Here is a 17,065-nt window from a genome sequence, read left to right as displayed (position 1 = left end):
AATGGGAAAGGGATTTTACTGCTTTTTCGAAAATCAATTAAAGGTGATTTCCCCCATAAAATGCGTTAATAGTTTGAAATGTTTCGAAATATTTTGGGAAATAGGAAAGTGGATCTCAATGATTACTTCGTTAAATAGAAAATTCACTTCATTATTTGGAAGTCATTTTACAAAGAAATTTCCAAAATGTTCTTGGTTTCTCAAAAGAAATCACAAAATAGAGAAATTCGCAAACTGGAAGTTCGTTAAATAGAAGTCCAACTGTAAATGGGTTTACAATTTGTATACTTTATTTACAAAGTTGGGGTTCAACTGATAGAAGGTTGAGCACTTAAGGTTCTATTGCTGGAAAAAAAATTGGGAAACACGGCTTTAGATAAAATACCGTAATAGGAAAGATATTACAAATAATATTATACAAAAAGACTATATATAATTGAACACAAACGAGTAAATGGGTGAATATTTTTTATTTACATACAATATAAAATTTCTAGCTTATTTCTGAAAATTGTTTTCTTACATCTTTTTTTGCTAAACTAGCTTTTCTTTTACAGTGTTTCTTGGACTGCAGATGAACTGAAATAAAAATGATTTTGTTATTTAATGGCTCATAAAAAAAAAGGGTCTAAATCTACATATGTATGAGATTCACATCATTTAACTGTCAATTTATTTGCAACAGCCACTCAAAAATACACTTTAAGAAATAAAAGTTTAAAATATAATTAGAGGACACAGTTAACAAATCACATATTTCTTAGCGACATGTAGTTCCAATATTGTCTGTAAATAATTAACTAAAAGCACACATTTGTTATTACACACAAATTCGTTATATGTTTTTCTTAAATTTGTGTGCGCTACATATTTTTATAAGCAGTAGTTTTAGAATGAATCTACTTTAGTAAAAAACTACAAACTTGTAATCTTAATGAATAGTACTTTCTATAAAAATAAAAGAAGTTAAATTTTTTAGATTTTTATTAAAACATAATTTGGATTTATCATAATACTTTTTTTAAAATAACTTGTTAAATCTTTAATAAGTATAATTTTATACACGAATATTTGTGGGAAACAGATTTAAAGCAAGCAATTCTTTGAAAAGTAATTCCATAACAATCATGTATGCATTCAAAGCATTGTTTTTTAAGTTAAAAAAATTCAAAGCTCCATTCCATTTGAAATATCATTGCCTACATGATGTTATATAATTTTTTTTTGTAAATCTGTTTGATTGATAATGGCAGCAACATTCATTATTAATTGCTGTGATTACACATTTTCTAGCTTTTTTAAAATACCTTTATTTTTTCTAATCAAACAATATTTAAATTAAATTAATGAGTTAATTCATAGAATATTCAATGCAATTCACTGCCACACACCTAATATCCAATTATGGTTACAATCATTCTCACAGCGATCGTCAAAGTACAAACCTTTACTTTTTTATATTTTGATCTTCAGGGTTGCCACTGTGTTTTCCCTGTACACACTATATTAAGAGGATACAACAATTACTGCTATATTAGGCTAACTATATTTATTAGTTGCTGGAAACATGCTGCAGTAAATAAAGTAGTTTAATATAGCTGAAATCTCATAGATTACACTTTGAGTGAGTCACCATTTTTTAAAAGAATCAAAATTTCCTGTATCTTCCCAGTTTGTAAAGAAAAAATCAAGACTCCCTGTAGTTTTTCCTGTTCTCCCTGTTCAACCCTGATCTCTTCTCCTGTGTCTGTTAGGAACAAATTAATTCAATTTAAATCTGTGGCGACTTTGCGGGCCTTCCAGTCTCAACCGTTGAATATTATTCATGCTAATAAAATCTCTCGATGCTTGCTTGCTTAAAATAAAAAGTTACTTGTAAGTTATCCATTATTTTTATTTAATCAGTGTGAGTCCAACTCAAAAATTTTGAAAATTCCCTAAGTAACATCATTCATGAGGCAGTCAAGTTTACTTTTATCTTCAGTCACATTTATTATTCTAGAAGAAAAAATATTTACAAATGAAAGAGAGCATAAATTCTAGTTCTAATATTTTTAAATAAAATATTCAACTATTTTTATACATAAATGTGATCAATCATTTCTTGAAACTTCTGGACCTTGGATTTTCAGAAACCTTCGGAGCACAATCATCTATGTTTAATAAAAAATAAAAATTTCCCTTCTGGAAAAATTTTACGCTTATATTAAATCTATTGTTTACATTTCAAGTAAATATCTAAAAATTTCACACAACTTACGACAGATTTACACTGTAAATCACTTAATAAATGGCAGGTAACAAAGTGGAATAAAGTAACAAAGGGGAAGGCTGACACAGAAAAGCTAAATGTTCTTACATTTAATATTAATAATTATACATATTACTATCTAATATTAAGCTTCAAATGAAATTGAAAAAAAAAAATTTATTTCTCATTTTTTTAATCATTTAAATTTAATCAAAAAAATTCAGAAGCATTAAAAATCGATAATTCTTGACTTACAATGTAGTTTTTATAAGTATAGTAACAGAGCAAAAAAAGCGATTTAATTTACTTGTTGTGTTGAAACATACAAAAGCAAAATTTGATCTATCTGTGACGATATAAGACATTCTTGAGCTACCTTTTGATAGCTCTCCCCATATTGTGCCTCGAAAGTACTTTAATGAAAAGTTGATTTGCGACTCCTCGCATTGTTGCATCTCAATTACACAGTTTCTGTACAGTCCGCAAAAAAAAACGAATCACCCTGAATAACTTTCGTTCTAATGATCGGATTTTCACGAACTAAGTGTCAATCTTAATGGTTCCTGGGGGTGACCTCAAATATGTTAATTAATTAGTGCTAACTATTAATTAAGTTACGAAATCAGACACAAAAACGTACTTTCTCTGAATAAACATATATTTTTTCTTACATATTTGGATTCTTAACCTTCAAAATATAGGGGGTAGCCGCAATCTGGGAAATATGGTCCCCATAGTTTGGTCAGGAGAGCGATCCAAAGTTCGTACCCCTTAATGTTAATTTCACTTTTTACGTTTTTAGTCATATTTTAAAAACTAATAAAGCAATTCGAAGAAAATTTCACCCAGTCATAAAACTCATTTACCCAAAGATAATTTCACGAAAAAAATAATTTTTAATAATTGTTAATTATTTTTTATTATTTAATTAAATTAAGGATGAAAAATTTTTGAATTATAAGGTATGAATTTTTTTATACCATATTAATCTACATATTTTTCAATTGAAAAATCTAAAGTTTCAACTGTTTTTATTTATTAGAAGCTGAGAAAAATTAAAATTAATTATTTTTAAAAAAATAATTTGGCGACAATGAAGAAATGATTAAATGGAGCGATTAATATTAAAATGTGATAAACTTGCGAGGAACTTGACTTCGCGCGCTTAGCATAAAATTTCATTCATATTTTTTTCGCTAATAATCGTTTGCTTATCTTTTCATTTTTATTTTTTTAAGCTATAAAATACGATGTTTCTTCTTTAGTCGTCTAAAATTCTATTTGCAATTTAGTAAAGAAATTTGAATAAAACATTTTATTGAATAAAATACATTTTATTCAGAGAATGTGGAGTTTTATAAAAGCATGCTTCTGATAGAATATGATTATACAACAGATTGTGCTTCTTTAATGTGATTTTTTTTTATTTTTTTTTTCTCAATAACTGATAAAATTTCAATAATATACATACGAATGAATAAATTTGGAATAAAATATTCATCAATTTCTTGAATATATATTTTATAAATATTAATAAAAATACGCAGTCAACATTTTTAAGCATCTCTCACAACATCGCAAATTTCTCAAAATCTTATAGGGTAAACTAACCAGTGAAGGAATACTTAAGCTTAGCTTGTCTTTAAAAAAAAATCATAAAAATTTCAAAATTTGTAATTTTAGCTAAATGACGTATTTGTTATTAAATGCATGTCGACATATTTGTTATTAAATGCAAATTATGTAAAAAAAATTTAGATAACTTACATAATATTGTTTTAAGCTTTTGGTGGTTTAAATAATAAGTAGTAAGATAACCAAGTGAAGGAACAGTTCTTAAATTGAATAAACACTAAATTTTCCAGTGAATGAACACTTAATTTTGAGAATGTTTGATGCTCGTTAGGAATCCTTAGGCCACACAGATATCTGTCGCCCTGTAGATGCCTGAATTGACGGATGTTAACACAGGCGGGCATTAGGAAAAAAAAATCTTTTAAGTTTTCGTGCCCCCATTTCAGTATCTTAAGGGCCTTACGAGCTCTGTTTAAAAAGAGAGTATCATATCAGATATATATATATATATAAGAAAACAAAAATAATCATAGTAGCAGTATTTGGTGGTAAATGTAGCTTATCGTAATTGAAGAATATGCTGTGCGACATTTTATGGTGAATTTGCGAACGTAAGTTTCAGAATGTATCGAAACATGTGGATGCTATTTGCTAATCATCTTTATCCAAAGAAAACCATGTAACGTAAATATCTAGCAAAATGAAGCAATTTTTTAAACAATGAATCATACAATATGCAACATATTATTTCTATATCTTATTCTTAAACATAACATATTTCAATGTTTTTAAAATGCCACTAAACATTCAGCAATTCATTGAGTTATAGAAAAAAGAAATCGTAAATTACAGAAAACCTTGTGAATGTGCATTAGAATTACTATACAATCTACATTTTATTTTTCATGCACTTTTTTTTCCTTCAAACTTTCATGCCTAGAAGACTCGATTAAAGCTGTAAAAATCATTATCCCTAAAATTTTGTATATAGCTATTATAAGTTATGTTAATTTGATTTTAGTATGAAATCCTCGAATAAACATAGCAAAAATAGCATAATCTAAATAATATCAGATAAAAAGTTCATGTATTTAAATTCTGAAAACTTATAAATCGATTCAAATTTTCTTTTCAAAAGAGATTAAAATAATTTTTTATTTTATTTATTTATTTATTTTTTTTGCTTTTTGGACATAAATGAACTTAAAAATTGTCTATTGCCTAGAAACTTCGAGGTGTTTTCTATTAACTATTAATTAAACCTCTCAGAGCAATCACAAAACATTATTTCAATTTTTTTACAGTCAGAAATTGGTTGCCTAGCAACCTAGTAAAATTAAGCGTTTCTCTTTTGAATCAGTCAATGGGTTATCTTAAAATATTTATTTGCGCAGGCGACTTTTTTTGGCGGTTTTCTGGACTATCGCCAAATATATAAACCTTTATTGCAACCCAATTTACGACCCAATTGTTTTAAAATTTTGTCTACCCCCCCTAATTCAAGTGTCTAGATTCCAAATATGTAAAAAAAAATATATGTTTATTCAGAGAAAGTACGTTTTTGTGTCTGATTTCGTAACTTAATTAATAGTTAGCACTAATTAATTAGCATATTTGAGGTCACCCCCAGGAACCATTAAGATTGACACTTAGTTCGTGAAAATCCGATCATTAGAACGAAAGTTATTCAGGGTGATTCGTTTTTTTTTTGCGGACTGTACATACTCGGCTGCAACAGAGGAAAGACAGCTCTTTCGCAAATTTGGTAACTAGTGGTATCCATTCACTGAATATTATTCCGTATATATTAAAAACATCAATTCACTAGTATATAAGACATGGAATGTTTACAATGAAACTATGAAGAATTTCGTTAATCTTTTGGATTCTTGAAACATAATTAGATGGAAAAAAATTTATTTTTTCGACCTACCTAGGTGTATATGCCCCCTTAAATAATTTTTAAAATATTTTATTTCCTTTGTAAACTATCAAATTTTTTTATTATTTGCTTCAATTTGGGGTGGGGTGGATCCGCCACTGCTGCCTATGGTGAGTCATATCGACAAAGTCAACCTTCGTCTATGAAAAGGAACCCCAACATAGAATCGAGTTAGCATGTCATATATGCTAGTGAATTGGAATTGTATTTTTGTAGTGGTAGATAACACTACACTCACCATTAAAACAATAAATTTAAAGCAATTATACTAGTAAAAGAGTAAATAAAGCAGTCTTAGCTTGTTAAAGCATTATACGAAAAAAATAATAATGAAGCAGCTTCCTTATTTAAAAATAGAACATCCAAGAAGCCATGGGATGCATTTTTTGCTAACTCAACATAAATAATTTAATGCAATAATTATAATATGGCAGATTAGTGAAATATATGATGCCTTTAATGATAGAATAAAACTTAATAAACACACACATGAAGTTTTAATTTTAGGTGTGAGGCCAACTCAGATTTAGTCCATAACATTAATGGCCGCACTCATTTATAAATACTTTTAGCGATTTTAAATATTATCTCTTAATGAAATGATAAACATTTAAAATTTTGTGTCTGCAGTTTTCTATTTTAAACATTATATGTCACTCAGGAGCCTGGCATTATTAAACAACAAAGAATAAAATGGACACGTTATCAGAATGGACGAAGACCGCACCACAAAAAGAGATTTCAATGCGGCACACTGAAAAAGGCAGAATTTGAGATGGATAGATGACTTACAAAAAGACCTTTTGGTCTTAAGCTGAAAAACACTAGCAGGAAAAAACTTTTCGAGAACCCTGGGCTATCGAGTCATTGACATGTCACTCAGAGCAATATATATATATTAACTGCTTGAATACACGTTAAAGATTGTCTATTTGGAGGAAAATTAAATTACAAATGTATAACTTTTTAACAAACTCACCATAATCCATGTATGCAAATACTAAATGTAAAAGACTCACTTTGCCAAGTTTGACGACCCACTAAAATTTTCTCACAAACTTCACAAAAATGTGTTTCTTGGACATCATTAGTTCCTTCCTCAATGGGCAATGCTTTGTAAACAGTCTTGTTCTAAAACAAATACCAGTCATTTTTGAAGGGCATCTAACGAACATTTCTTTTATAAATGATTAAATAACATAATTTTAGTCATTAATGAAACCTCTATGATATCAAGGGAAAAAAAAAGCACAATAGTAATCTATAAAAATACTTCAGTTAAATAAAAAACTGACTAAGAGCTATTAAATAAAAATTAAGTCGTGAAGTGGATAAAAAGAGAGAGGGAAATAAAAAAATATCCCTTTGATTCTTAAAACAAGTTTTTAATGCTAAAAATAATATTTTTCTGAACAAAAGTATCCAAAAAAAAAAAAAAAAAAAAAAAAAAAAAAAAATTAAAANAAAAAAAAAAATTTCTGAAAACGAACATCTTAGCTTTTCTATTACTGTATTTTCAAGGAAAACTGAAAACAAAAGAATAAAGTCTAAAAGAAACCATCTTAATTTTCATGTCATAATAAAAACAGATATTTTTTAAAATGAAAACACCTAGATAGAAACCAGAGCAAAAATCGTAAACAAAAGAATCAAGTCTAATAGAAAGGATCTTAATGTCTCTGTCATAAAAACCACAGTTTTTTTTAAAAGAAAAAAAGCTAAGTAGAAATCAGAAAAAAAGAAAGCCTAAAAGCTCTTAATAATGAAAAAAAAAGTTTTTTAAAAAAAGAAAATTACTAGAAAGAAACCAAAACAAAAATCGATAGTTTTTCATTAGAAAAAAAAATGGTTAAAATGGCTAACCTCTATAAATGAGTTGACAATGTCAATAGCAGGCTGTTCAACATTTTCTTCCCATAAGCTCAAATCAGTCACATCAAGACCATAAACGGGTGGAACCTGTCTGTCTGGTTCTGCAATAAAAAAATTTATAAAACTAGGAGAGTGACTTACTAACAAAATTCCTGATGAAAAATAAAGAAACCCTGAGAGTTAACAAAGCATAAGAAATAGTGTGTATCACATCGCATTTATTATTGAAATAATTTCAAATGAAGATAAGATATAAAAAAGAAATAAAACACATACAATTTGAATACACACAAAACGAAATCCTTCACAGGCATTAATTTAAATCCAAAATTTTATATTATTTAAATTTCAGTTACGTAAAAGCTATTAAATGAATGCAGAAGCAAAGTTCTGAGTAAGAACACATAAAAAATAAGAAATTAATAAAATAAATCAGTTTAAAATTGAACACAACTTGTTAGTAATTCTTCCGTATTATTTATTTTTAAAAAAAAAAAAAAAAAAAAAAAAAAAAAAAATAAAAGGAAAAAATCTTATTAAGTACAATACAAAAAATTGAACACAACTTGAAGTAATTCTTCTGCTTAAGTTTTTACAAAAAAAAAAAAAAAAAAAAAAAAAAAAAAAAAAAAAAAAAAAAANTCAAAAAAAATCTTATTTTTATTTGCTTTACTTTATTTTTAATGCCCTGTGACATTTTTTCCCCTCTGGTCACCCGGAATATTTTGTGCAGGGCTACTGAATGATGCCTGTACTTTTCTAGGATTTCCACTACAATTATCCATAAAAATAGTTGCTTTAGTAATCTTAAATATAAAAAATAAATAATCTGCACAGAAAAATAATTAAGTTGGTTTTTTTCTCCATGGTGTAGCCTTTTGGTTAATTATTAAAATAAACCACCTCAAAAAATGCATGGCATGACATATCTGCATAAAACAATAACTTCAAACATTAATTAGTCTAGTATTTATAAGAAATTCAAAACTTATCTATTAGACCCAACCCTCTTTTTTTTCATTTTTCTAACCTTCTCTTTTACATTTCATAAGTTTCTACTTAGTCCATTTACCAATTGAACAACTGCTTTTTTAAAAATAAACCATTTTCCTTACTTTTTACAATGTATATAAAACAATATAAAAAAAGCAATCTACAATAATATAATTTATAATATATATATAAAAAAAAAGATTGTTTGAGGTTCAAGATAATTAAATCTATTTTAATTCCAGAAAGCAACTATAAATTAAATACCTGTGAAAAATAAAAAAGAACTGCACATTGCACTTAAATTATTCCCCCCCTCCCCGATTCATAAGGGTAATTCTGGTAAAAAGAACAAAAAAAAAAGAAAAAAAAAAAAAAATCTGAAAACAGAAATTCACTGATTTTAAGAGTGAAACACATTTGAAATAATACAGGGATGATTGTGACTTCACAAAAACCAGGGATGGCAAGTTTTTTCTAAAGTGGAAAAACCACTTGGAAAAAAAAAATTCTTTTAAACCAAGAACTTTTTTTAAAAGAAAGTTTTAAATTAAAATTTCAAACTGTTATAATTGAAATCTAGATTAAACAATAATGTTAATCTTCAAGCCAATTGATAAATAATTTTTAACTAAATACAAATAAAAAAGCTCGAATTTGAAAAAACTTTATGCATATTAATAAGGATAAAAAAGTGAATAACAGAAGTGTATAATAACAGTTCAGTTTAGTGATACAAACATTATTACTTTCATAAGTAAATATATCTTTGATAATTCATTGAAGCATTTCTTTACTGCTGTATTGGATCCATGAATTTCCTCAAATCACTCTGAAGTACAAAGGATTGAAATAGATCTTTGAAAAACCATTCACAAATAGGGTAGTATGTAATACAGGATGCATAGCCAGATTTTCAACAAAAAATAAGCATCTTTTAAGCACTCAATATATATTTTTAATCTGTTTCAAAAAAAAAATAAATCATAATTAGGGTCTGTTCAGTAATAATTTTTTTCTCTCTATAATTTAAAGTTCTTAATTTATAAACATAAAATCAATAAAATTCAAGAACATTTTCAAAAACTTAACATAATCATGATAAAATTATTAGTTTCTGATGAATATTGCAGAGAAAATTGGGAAAAATCCTGCCTTTTTTTTGTAATTTAAAACGACAATCGACACGACAAAGAAAAATAACCTCTTATTAAAAGACAGAAAATTAAGCACTTTTTACAAACCCTGAATAAAAAAGCACTTTAAAGGCTTTTAAAAAACATAAATAAAAAATAAATACCTTTAAGCACTTTTTAAGAATGCTACGCACCCTATAATATTTTGAAAATCAATAGAAAAAAAAAAGCAAAGCATCATCAATTAAAAAATATTATTATGTGAAAAAGCAGCTTTCCACGTACACAAAAAAAGTGCAAAATAAAAGGAACAAAATATATGAGAGCAGTTCAAACAAGCAAATGGAAGACTGTTTTTCAATTTTTTGTTATTTAAGTAACGTTTAAAGGGCATGGTTGGCTTTTTTCTACATACACAAGACCACTGTTGGGACTGGAAAATCGTACTTTGTTTGAAACTAGTGTATAAACACAGATAAAGGACTAATTACATCATAAACATACTTACAAATTTGTTACATTATAAAGATGAAAATCATGAAAGGTATTTTATTACAGATTTGAACCTAATTTAGGAAGTTAAGTAACATGATATAAAATTCTTCTTTTTTTTGAATTTATGAGATAAACTTAAAAATATAAATGAAAATAGTAATTAGAAGACATAAGTGGTAACAACCACTCTGAGAAATCTTCATTGACAAATTTAGTCTGAATTCATAGGGAATGCATAAATTCATAGAGTAAAAAATAATTTTTATTGTTACTTACACACTGTATCAGGGGTGGCCAACCTGCGGCTCTTTGAAGGATTATTTGTGGCTCTCGATAAATGTACCCGAGTTCCCTTTTCATTTTTGTGCTATTATATTTTTAAAAAAATTATTATCGTTCCTTGACGAATCGACAGATATCACAGATCTTAGAAGCACTTCAAGAGTAAACTTGAGGTGTCGATATTAAACATGTATTAGATTCCATAATGAAACTATTCATGTGCTTCTTAATAATCTTGTAAGCATTACAACTGATAGAGCTTCGGCAATGCTGGGTAAAAAAAAAAATTGGTCTTATTGGGGTTTTAAGAGATGATTCTCAAATTCCACAATTCATACCGATTCACTGCATAATTCACCGAGAATATCTCGTTACAAAATATTTAAAACAACCTGATGTTATGAAAACAGTGCTACACATTGTAAATTAGATTCGCACTAATGCGAAAAATCATCGACAATTAAAAATTTCCTTAAAGAATTAAAAGATGAAGAACTTCCAAATGACATTAATTTATTTTGCATTGTTAGATGGTTATCTAGCTACAACGTATTAAATTGCTTTTGTTTGATCTGATAACTACATTTCTAAAAGAAAAGGATATTACCTATTCAGAATTAGACTATAACAAGTAGTTACAAGACTTAATGTTTTAACTGATGTCATGGAACATTTGAAAACAATGAATTTACAATTGCAGGGAAAAGATAAAATAATATCTGATCTCTCATAGTGTACATTTAGTTTTCAATCTAAATTATAATTTTTTCAAAAAGTCATTAAAAATAAAACATTTTGTCATTTTCCTCGAATTAAAAAAAATTTGTTCCAATATTAAACAAGAAAAACTCAACGAGTATACAAAAAAACAAAATGAAATATTGATTGAATTCCAAAATAGATTTCAAAGTCTCTCAATTTTTTTCTGAATCCATTTGAAATTAACATAATTTAAGGTGAGTTTTCCATCTCTAATATAATTATGACCCAAAAAGCATCTGGAGAATTAGAAATAGAGATGCAAGAAGATCAAACTCTACAATTAAGTCGATGTCGATTACTGAATTTTGGAAATTTGTACCAAAATTGAAGTATCCTGAATTAAAAAATGCTGCTTGTGGAATTATTCCGAGCAACATACTTATGTGAATCACTTTATTCTAGTTTAAAATTCGTGAAACACCAATCAGTATTAACTAAAAAGCATCTCAAAGAATTACTAACAAGTGCTGTCACCAATTATTCCCTGATTATTAATGTAAAAATATTTTTTTCATACCTTTTAAATACGTATTTAATTGCGGCTCGAGAAAAATGGCTCGACTATCAAGAAGCTTGGCCACCCCTGCACTGTATAATATTTTCTTTTCCAAAAGTTTTCTTTGAGAATTAAAAAGATTTCTGTTTACATGTCATTCAAACTGTTTTACATGTTTTGGAAGGAAAATTAGTAGAAGTGTTTAGCCAGAAAAAATAATAATTTTTTTAAAAATTTGTTTTAATTAGTTAATGTAAAAACAAAATACTACAAGAACAGGAAATCTTTTTATTAATGAGGACAGGTGCTACGATAATTGCATACCTGACAACATTGAAGAAATAAAATAACAGAGATTCAACTAGCGATATTTTTCAGGCTACAAGTAAAATTTTGATACATCATGCAAGTCAAAAAGAGAAATTCAAAATTGGAAATGCACTTACATTTAGCGAAGTAAAAAATTATAATTTTTTTAAAACCATTATTTATAATTACTTTAACTATTAACACTCAACATACTGCAGCTCCATCTGCTGAGAAAAAAAGAAGTACTTTTTGCCATCAGCAAATATTTTATCCCAAACTTACTTTTTTTCTTCAACAAATATGGAGAAATTTGAGAATAAACTGGTAAACAGGAGATAGTCGTAAAATACAGGAGTCTTCGTTAACAAACAGGAGACTTGGCAGGTATGCAATTGTAAATACAAAAGTTAAAAAAAAAGCAAGAGCTTAATAGTCACACACTTATACATAATCAAATCTCGACCTTCACATATTTGTTTTGTCACTCTTATTTGTGTGGATAAAACAGTTAAAAGTCTAACCACTTATTGAAACATGAAACTGAAAATAGAAATCGTCAGTTTTTATTTGGTGATATCACAAATTAGCTAGATAATAGATCAAAAGTTGCCCTAAATAATAGGTCAATAAGATCTCTTTTATAAATAGGTAATAAAGAAAATCAAATTCTAAGAATACAATACTTAAGATAGATTAGAGATACTTATAAATACCAACTTCTTAAAAACCTGTTAACAATCCACTTTCTTTGTTTTCTTGCATATTGTCTGGTAGCTAACTTCATATCTTCAATTGCTGTAAAAAAGATGAAAACCTGCTTTAAACCTTTAGAACAGACACAACAATTTTAAGTCTTATTCTCATAGAAACTCATAAAATTTATATAAAAAGAGAGAGAGATATAAGAATAAAAAAGCATAGTTAACTGTTAATTATGATGCATCATTGAAACTAAATTACCCTGCGGCAGAATTTTTTCGGACTTTCAGCGACATACTTCTCTAATATTGATATCTTTCTGCAAGATACTTATGAAAATAACAAATATACATGTTACTAATTTTAAGTAACAGAAGCGTCAACTTCAAAAATTTTTTTTTTCTTTTTCTGATCAAATAAAATAATTTTTTTAAATTGAATATGTAATAGTTTTTTACTCCAAAATTATGGGCAATATTGTCACATTTTGTAGGGGGATAACACACGATTTCTTTTTTCACATTTCGTAATTTATCATCACATTAAAAATAATAAAAAAATGTAGAGATCCGTAGCAGTAGTAACTACCGGAAAAAAGAAAAGATCGATGACGAAATCACACGAATCACAGACTCTTCAAAAAGGGGTTACTAAAATGAGTATTTTCACTTCGGAATTCAGTTGTTCTAATAAATAATATGGTATTAAAAATATCACATTAAATCAATAGTAATAACAGCATAAAAAATAGAATGAAAATTTCTACAGAAAAGAAAACCAAATTTCTCAATTCATTATTTCTTTATTTTCCATTATTCTCAAATGAAAATAGAAAAACCATAAGAATTTTTTCCAACTCCAATGTGCGAGAAAGGCATCTTTTGAATATAATTCTGAAGAAAAAATAAAATCTTTTAAAATTTCTGCAGAAAAGAAAACTAAACTTTTTATTTCCCAAAGGAAAAATCTTTCTGCAAGAACTCTGAAACGTTCTACGACAATGTCGGCGCATCGCCACAATTCTCCCACTAGGGCTAAATTATGTTTCTAAATTGTAGGCACTACTGGCACAAATTAATAAGCATAGTTAAAACAAAAATATATAAGAGTTTTTAACCTTCCATTTTTGACATACTTAAAGCTCAGTTTATTTCAGCTTTTGATTGCCCAAAGTATATTTATTTCATTCAAAAATTTGTATTTATTTATGTTTAAGTGCTCATGCTTATTGCCCACTCTCTTGATATTTCAGCCTTCAGTTATTTGTTGTTAATGCAAAAAAAAAAAGTTTTTATAACAATATATACAAAAAAGAGAGAGAGAGAGAAAAAAACTGATTTTGCCATAAATTTTTTTAAACTCCAATGCCAATCAGTGTTTTAAGTGTGGGTAATTTTCATGTTTTGGTGCCATTTGTTGTCCATCTTATAAGTATTTATTTCAGAAATTCTGAGAAACTTTAAAAATTTTTCCTTTGTGTCATACTTATAAACAAACAGTTTCTACTATAGAGAGTACAATGTTTTAAGATAATTAAATAAAGCATTTAATAGCATTTTAAGAAAATCAAATAAAGGGAAATTAAAAATAGTTGTCCAAAACGAAAATACTAAAACGTTATTATAGTTTGTCTAAAGTAATAACTCCCCTAGCCATTCGTCTGATCCCGTAGCGGTGACTATGGTAACGAGGCATAACTATTTCAAGTAGGGGTGTGGAGACACTGTTTAGGGTCGGGTCGACGAGAGAAAGGCAATCTTTTTCTTTGGTCCATTGTGTTAGCCCTAGAGTGAAGAGAAGCTACCCTCCCTGAAATGCACTATTCTTGTTTCATAGCAGCAGATGGTCTTAGACTTTGTGGTGGAGGGAGTTCTTATCGTAGACAAATTATACACAAATTCCATTCCAATAATTAAGCTTTCTACTCAGTTGCATTTTACAATTGTGAAACAATTGTCAAAATTACATTAAAATAAGATTATAATAAATAAGAAGTAAATTTTTAATTAATAAAATACAACTGTCCAGAAATTAGTGTCATGCCTGCTATCATATGCATATACATTTTTAGAACTGCACAAATGGAATTCCTTAATAGTAACACTTATATAGCAGTGAAAAATGCAGTTTTAGCATTTTGTATTTTTCTGCTACGTTACCTTAATTAGTTGTAAAAAATAAATATATTTTTCCGCTTTTTTCTGCAATATAATTTTGTTCAGTGAGATTTTATTCTGAATCAAATAAAATATTCAAAAGAATTATTTTGCCAAAAAAAATTTTTTTCTTTGAAATGTCATGCCTGTTACTGTATTTAGGGGCAGATATGACCTATGCGGTAACATGTTACAACGCTAAAATTAAGAAAAGATTTGCCCTTTTTAGAACGAATTTTAAGCAGAATGTGGAATTCAGATTCTTAATCGTTAAAAAAAAATTATCTTTACCCAAATTTTTTTAATATCTATTTTAACATTTTTTATATATTAATTTTAATGTTTCATAATAATTTTGGTGAATCATATTCTAAGAACATTACAAAAAGTTTGAAACATATTGCACTTCTATGAAATATTATAATTATGAATGTCAAATGCAGTCAAGTGTTGTATTCCTTACCTTCAAAATTAAGCAAAGTCTTAAAGTCAAATGGGAATTGGCGAACAAATTGTTTCAAGAAAAAGATATTTAGCAAGGCAACAATAAATTTAAAAAAAAAAGACTTTTGCATTTAACATGATGAAAAGGCAAAATAGATATATTTTAGAGGATTTAACGAAAAATATTTCTGTGAAGATTTCATTCAATGTGTATACTAGACTAGGTCCATTTTCTGAATATTTTTCAAGCCAGGGAATAAAATAAAATAGAAGTGTAGGTCAAATAAATAAAATAAGCAACATGAACTATCACAGCTAAAAGAAAAGAGTCGATAGATATTGTGCAGACTAGCATTTCTGAATTGATAACTAAATTCAACACTGATATGAGCAGATTCGAAAAACACATTTTTAATGTTAGACAACAATATCATCATGCATACCAAAATTGTTAAGAAAACCTTCAAAATAAAGCAATGATTTACATTAACTACTCAGAATATTATATTTGCAAACTTGCTACAGAAAAAAAATTCTACTAAAAGTGCATTATCGGCATTTTTCCTTTTAAGCAAGCTCATAGCTGAGAACAATTTTAAATAAGAATCATTTTATGAGACTGAGATGCAAAGATCGTCTTCACTATTTTGTAATTAAACTTTGAAAAATTTCATATCTGTTATCCCTCATAATTTTCCTCATAAAATGCAAAGTCATGCATTATTAGTACTGTAAAAGGTTCATATAATTTCTTCTTTATCTAATACAAAAACATACAATAAAAGTAAATCTTTAATTATGTTTTACAGTACTTAATGATAAAAAAATACTTTTAGAATCATAACAGATCTGACGAAAACAAGTTTAAAAGAAATTAAGCAATGCTTTCTAAATTTAAAAATCTTAATTTAATCTATAGTAAAACTCTAAAGTTACAATTAATTCTAATATACAACTATTGTGGGCTAAAATTTAAGTGGTTTAATTTAATTAAATATGTCCAGTAACAGACAAGACAATTTTCAACAAATCTGACAAAACTATAGCAATTAAAATATAGTTTAAAAACAAAACTGTACGAAAAACATCAAAATAATATGAAAGATTTATATAAGTTTCATAATTTTTAAGACATGTTTAACAATTTTATTCATCTATACTTTCAAATGGCACCCAATTTTGATACATATACTACTTAATATTATGTATATAATATAATTATCTTCTTAGTCAAAACAGAAGGCTGTATGGAATAGTATTATGAAACAAGACAGGGACCACAAAGGGCTGTAGAGCTATGGAAAAAAGAAATTATAACCAACCAATTTTTGGAGAATTTTTTTAAAATTAAAAATACTAAAACATCTTGAATCATTTTGACAAAAGAAAAAATGATCCGAAGACATTCCATCACAAATTTGATCCTCTGCAGAGGGGATGGCACACCCGCTTTGGTAGCCCGACGACCTGCACGCGAAGTCGAGCACTTTACGGTAGAACAGTTTAACGAGGACCAATACCACACACCCTCGGTCCCTACGCAGACTGATCCAAGTGGTCACTCACCCGCACACTGACCGCAGCCAGTGATGCTTGACTTCAGTGATCTGTGTGACTTCAGTGATCTAAACGATCAGTCCACTGCGGGACCTTATC

General features: G+C 27.6%; 1 protein-coding gene across 3 annotated transcripts in view; it reads right to left on the bottom strand.

Moving 5' to 3' along the window:
* Positions 1-451: 451 nt before the first annotated feature.
* Positions 452-17,065, bottom strand: part of LOC107444932 (tRNA dimethylallyltransferase) — a 39,881-nt gene continuing 23,267 nt past the window's right edge. Inside the window, exons 8-11 of one of the 3 annotated variants that reach the window (XM_016059217.3) lie at positions 12,828-12,905; positions 7,632-7,741; positions 6,748-6,899; positions 452-579 (exon numbers count right to left, since the gene is read on the bottom strand). In XM_016059217.3, coding sequence (XP_015914703.1) covers positions 552-579; positions 6,748-6,899; positions 7,632-7,741; positions 12,828-12,905 — 368 coding nt within the window. In that variant the 3' untranslated portion in view covers positions 452-551. Of the gene's footprint in view, positions 1,999-6,747; positions 6,900-7,631; positions 7,742-12,827; positions 12,906-17,065 lie in introns of all 3 variants that reach the window. The other 2 variants (XM_016059226.3, XM_016059211.3) reach the window with 2 other exon arrangements.

Source organism: Parasteatoda tepidariorum, chromosome 1 (assembly GCF_043381705.1).
Source record: "Parasteatoda tepidariorum isolate YZ-2023 chromosome 1, CAS_Ptep_4.0, whole genome shotgun sequence".
Lineage (NCBI taxonomy): Eukaryota > Metazoa > Arthropoda > Arachnida > Araneae > Theridiidae > Parasteatoda > Parasteatoda tepidariorum.
This window is presented reverse-complemented; position numbering and strand designations above follow the sequence as displayed.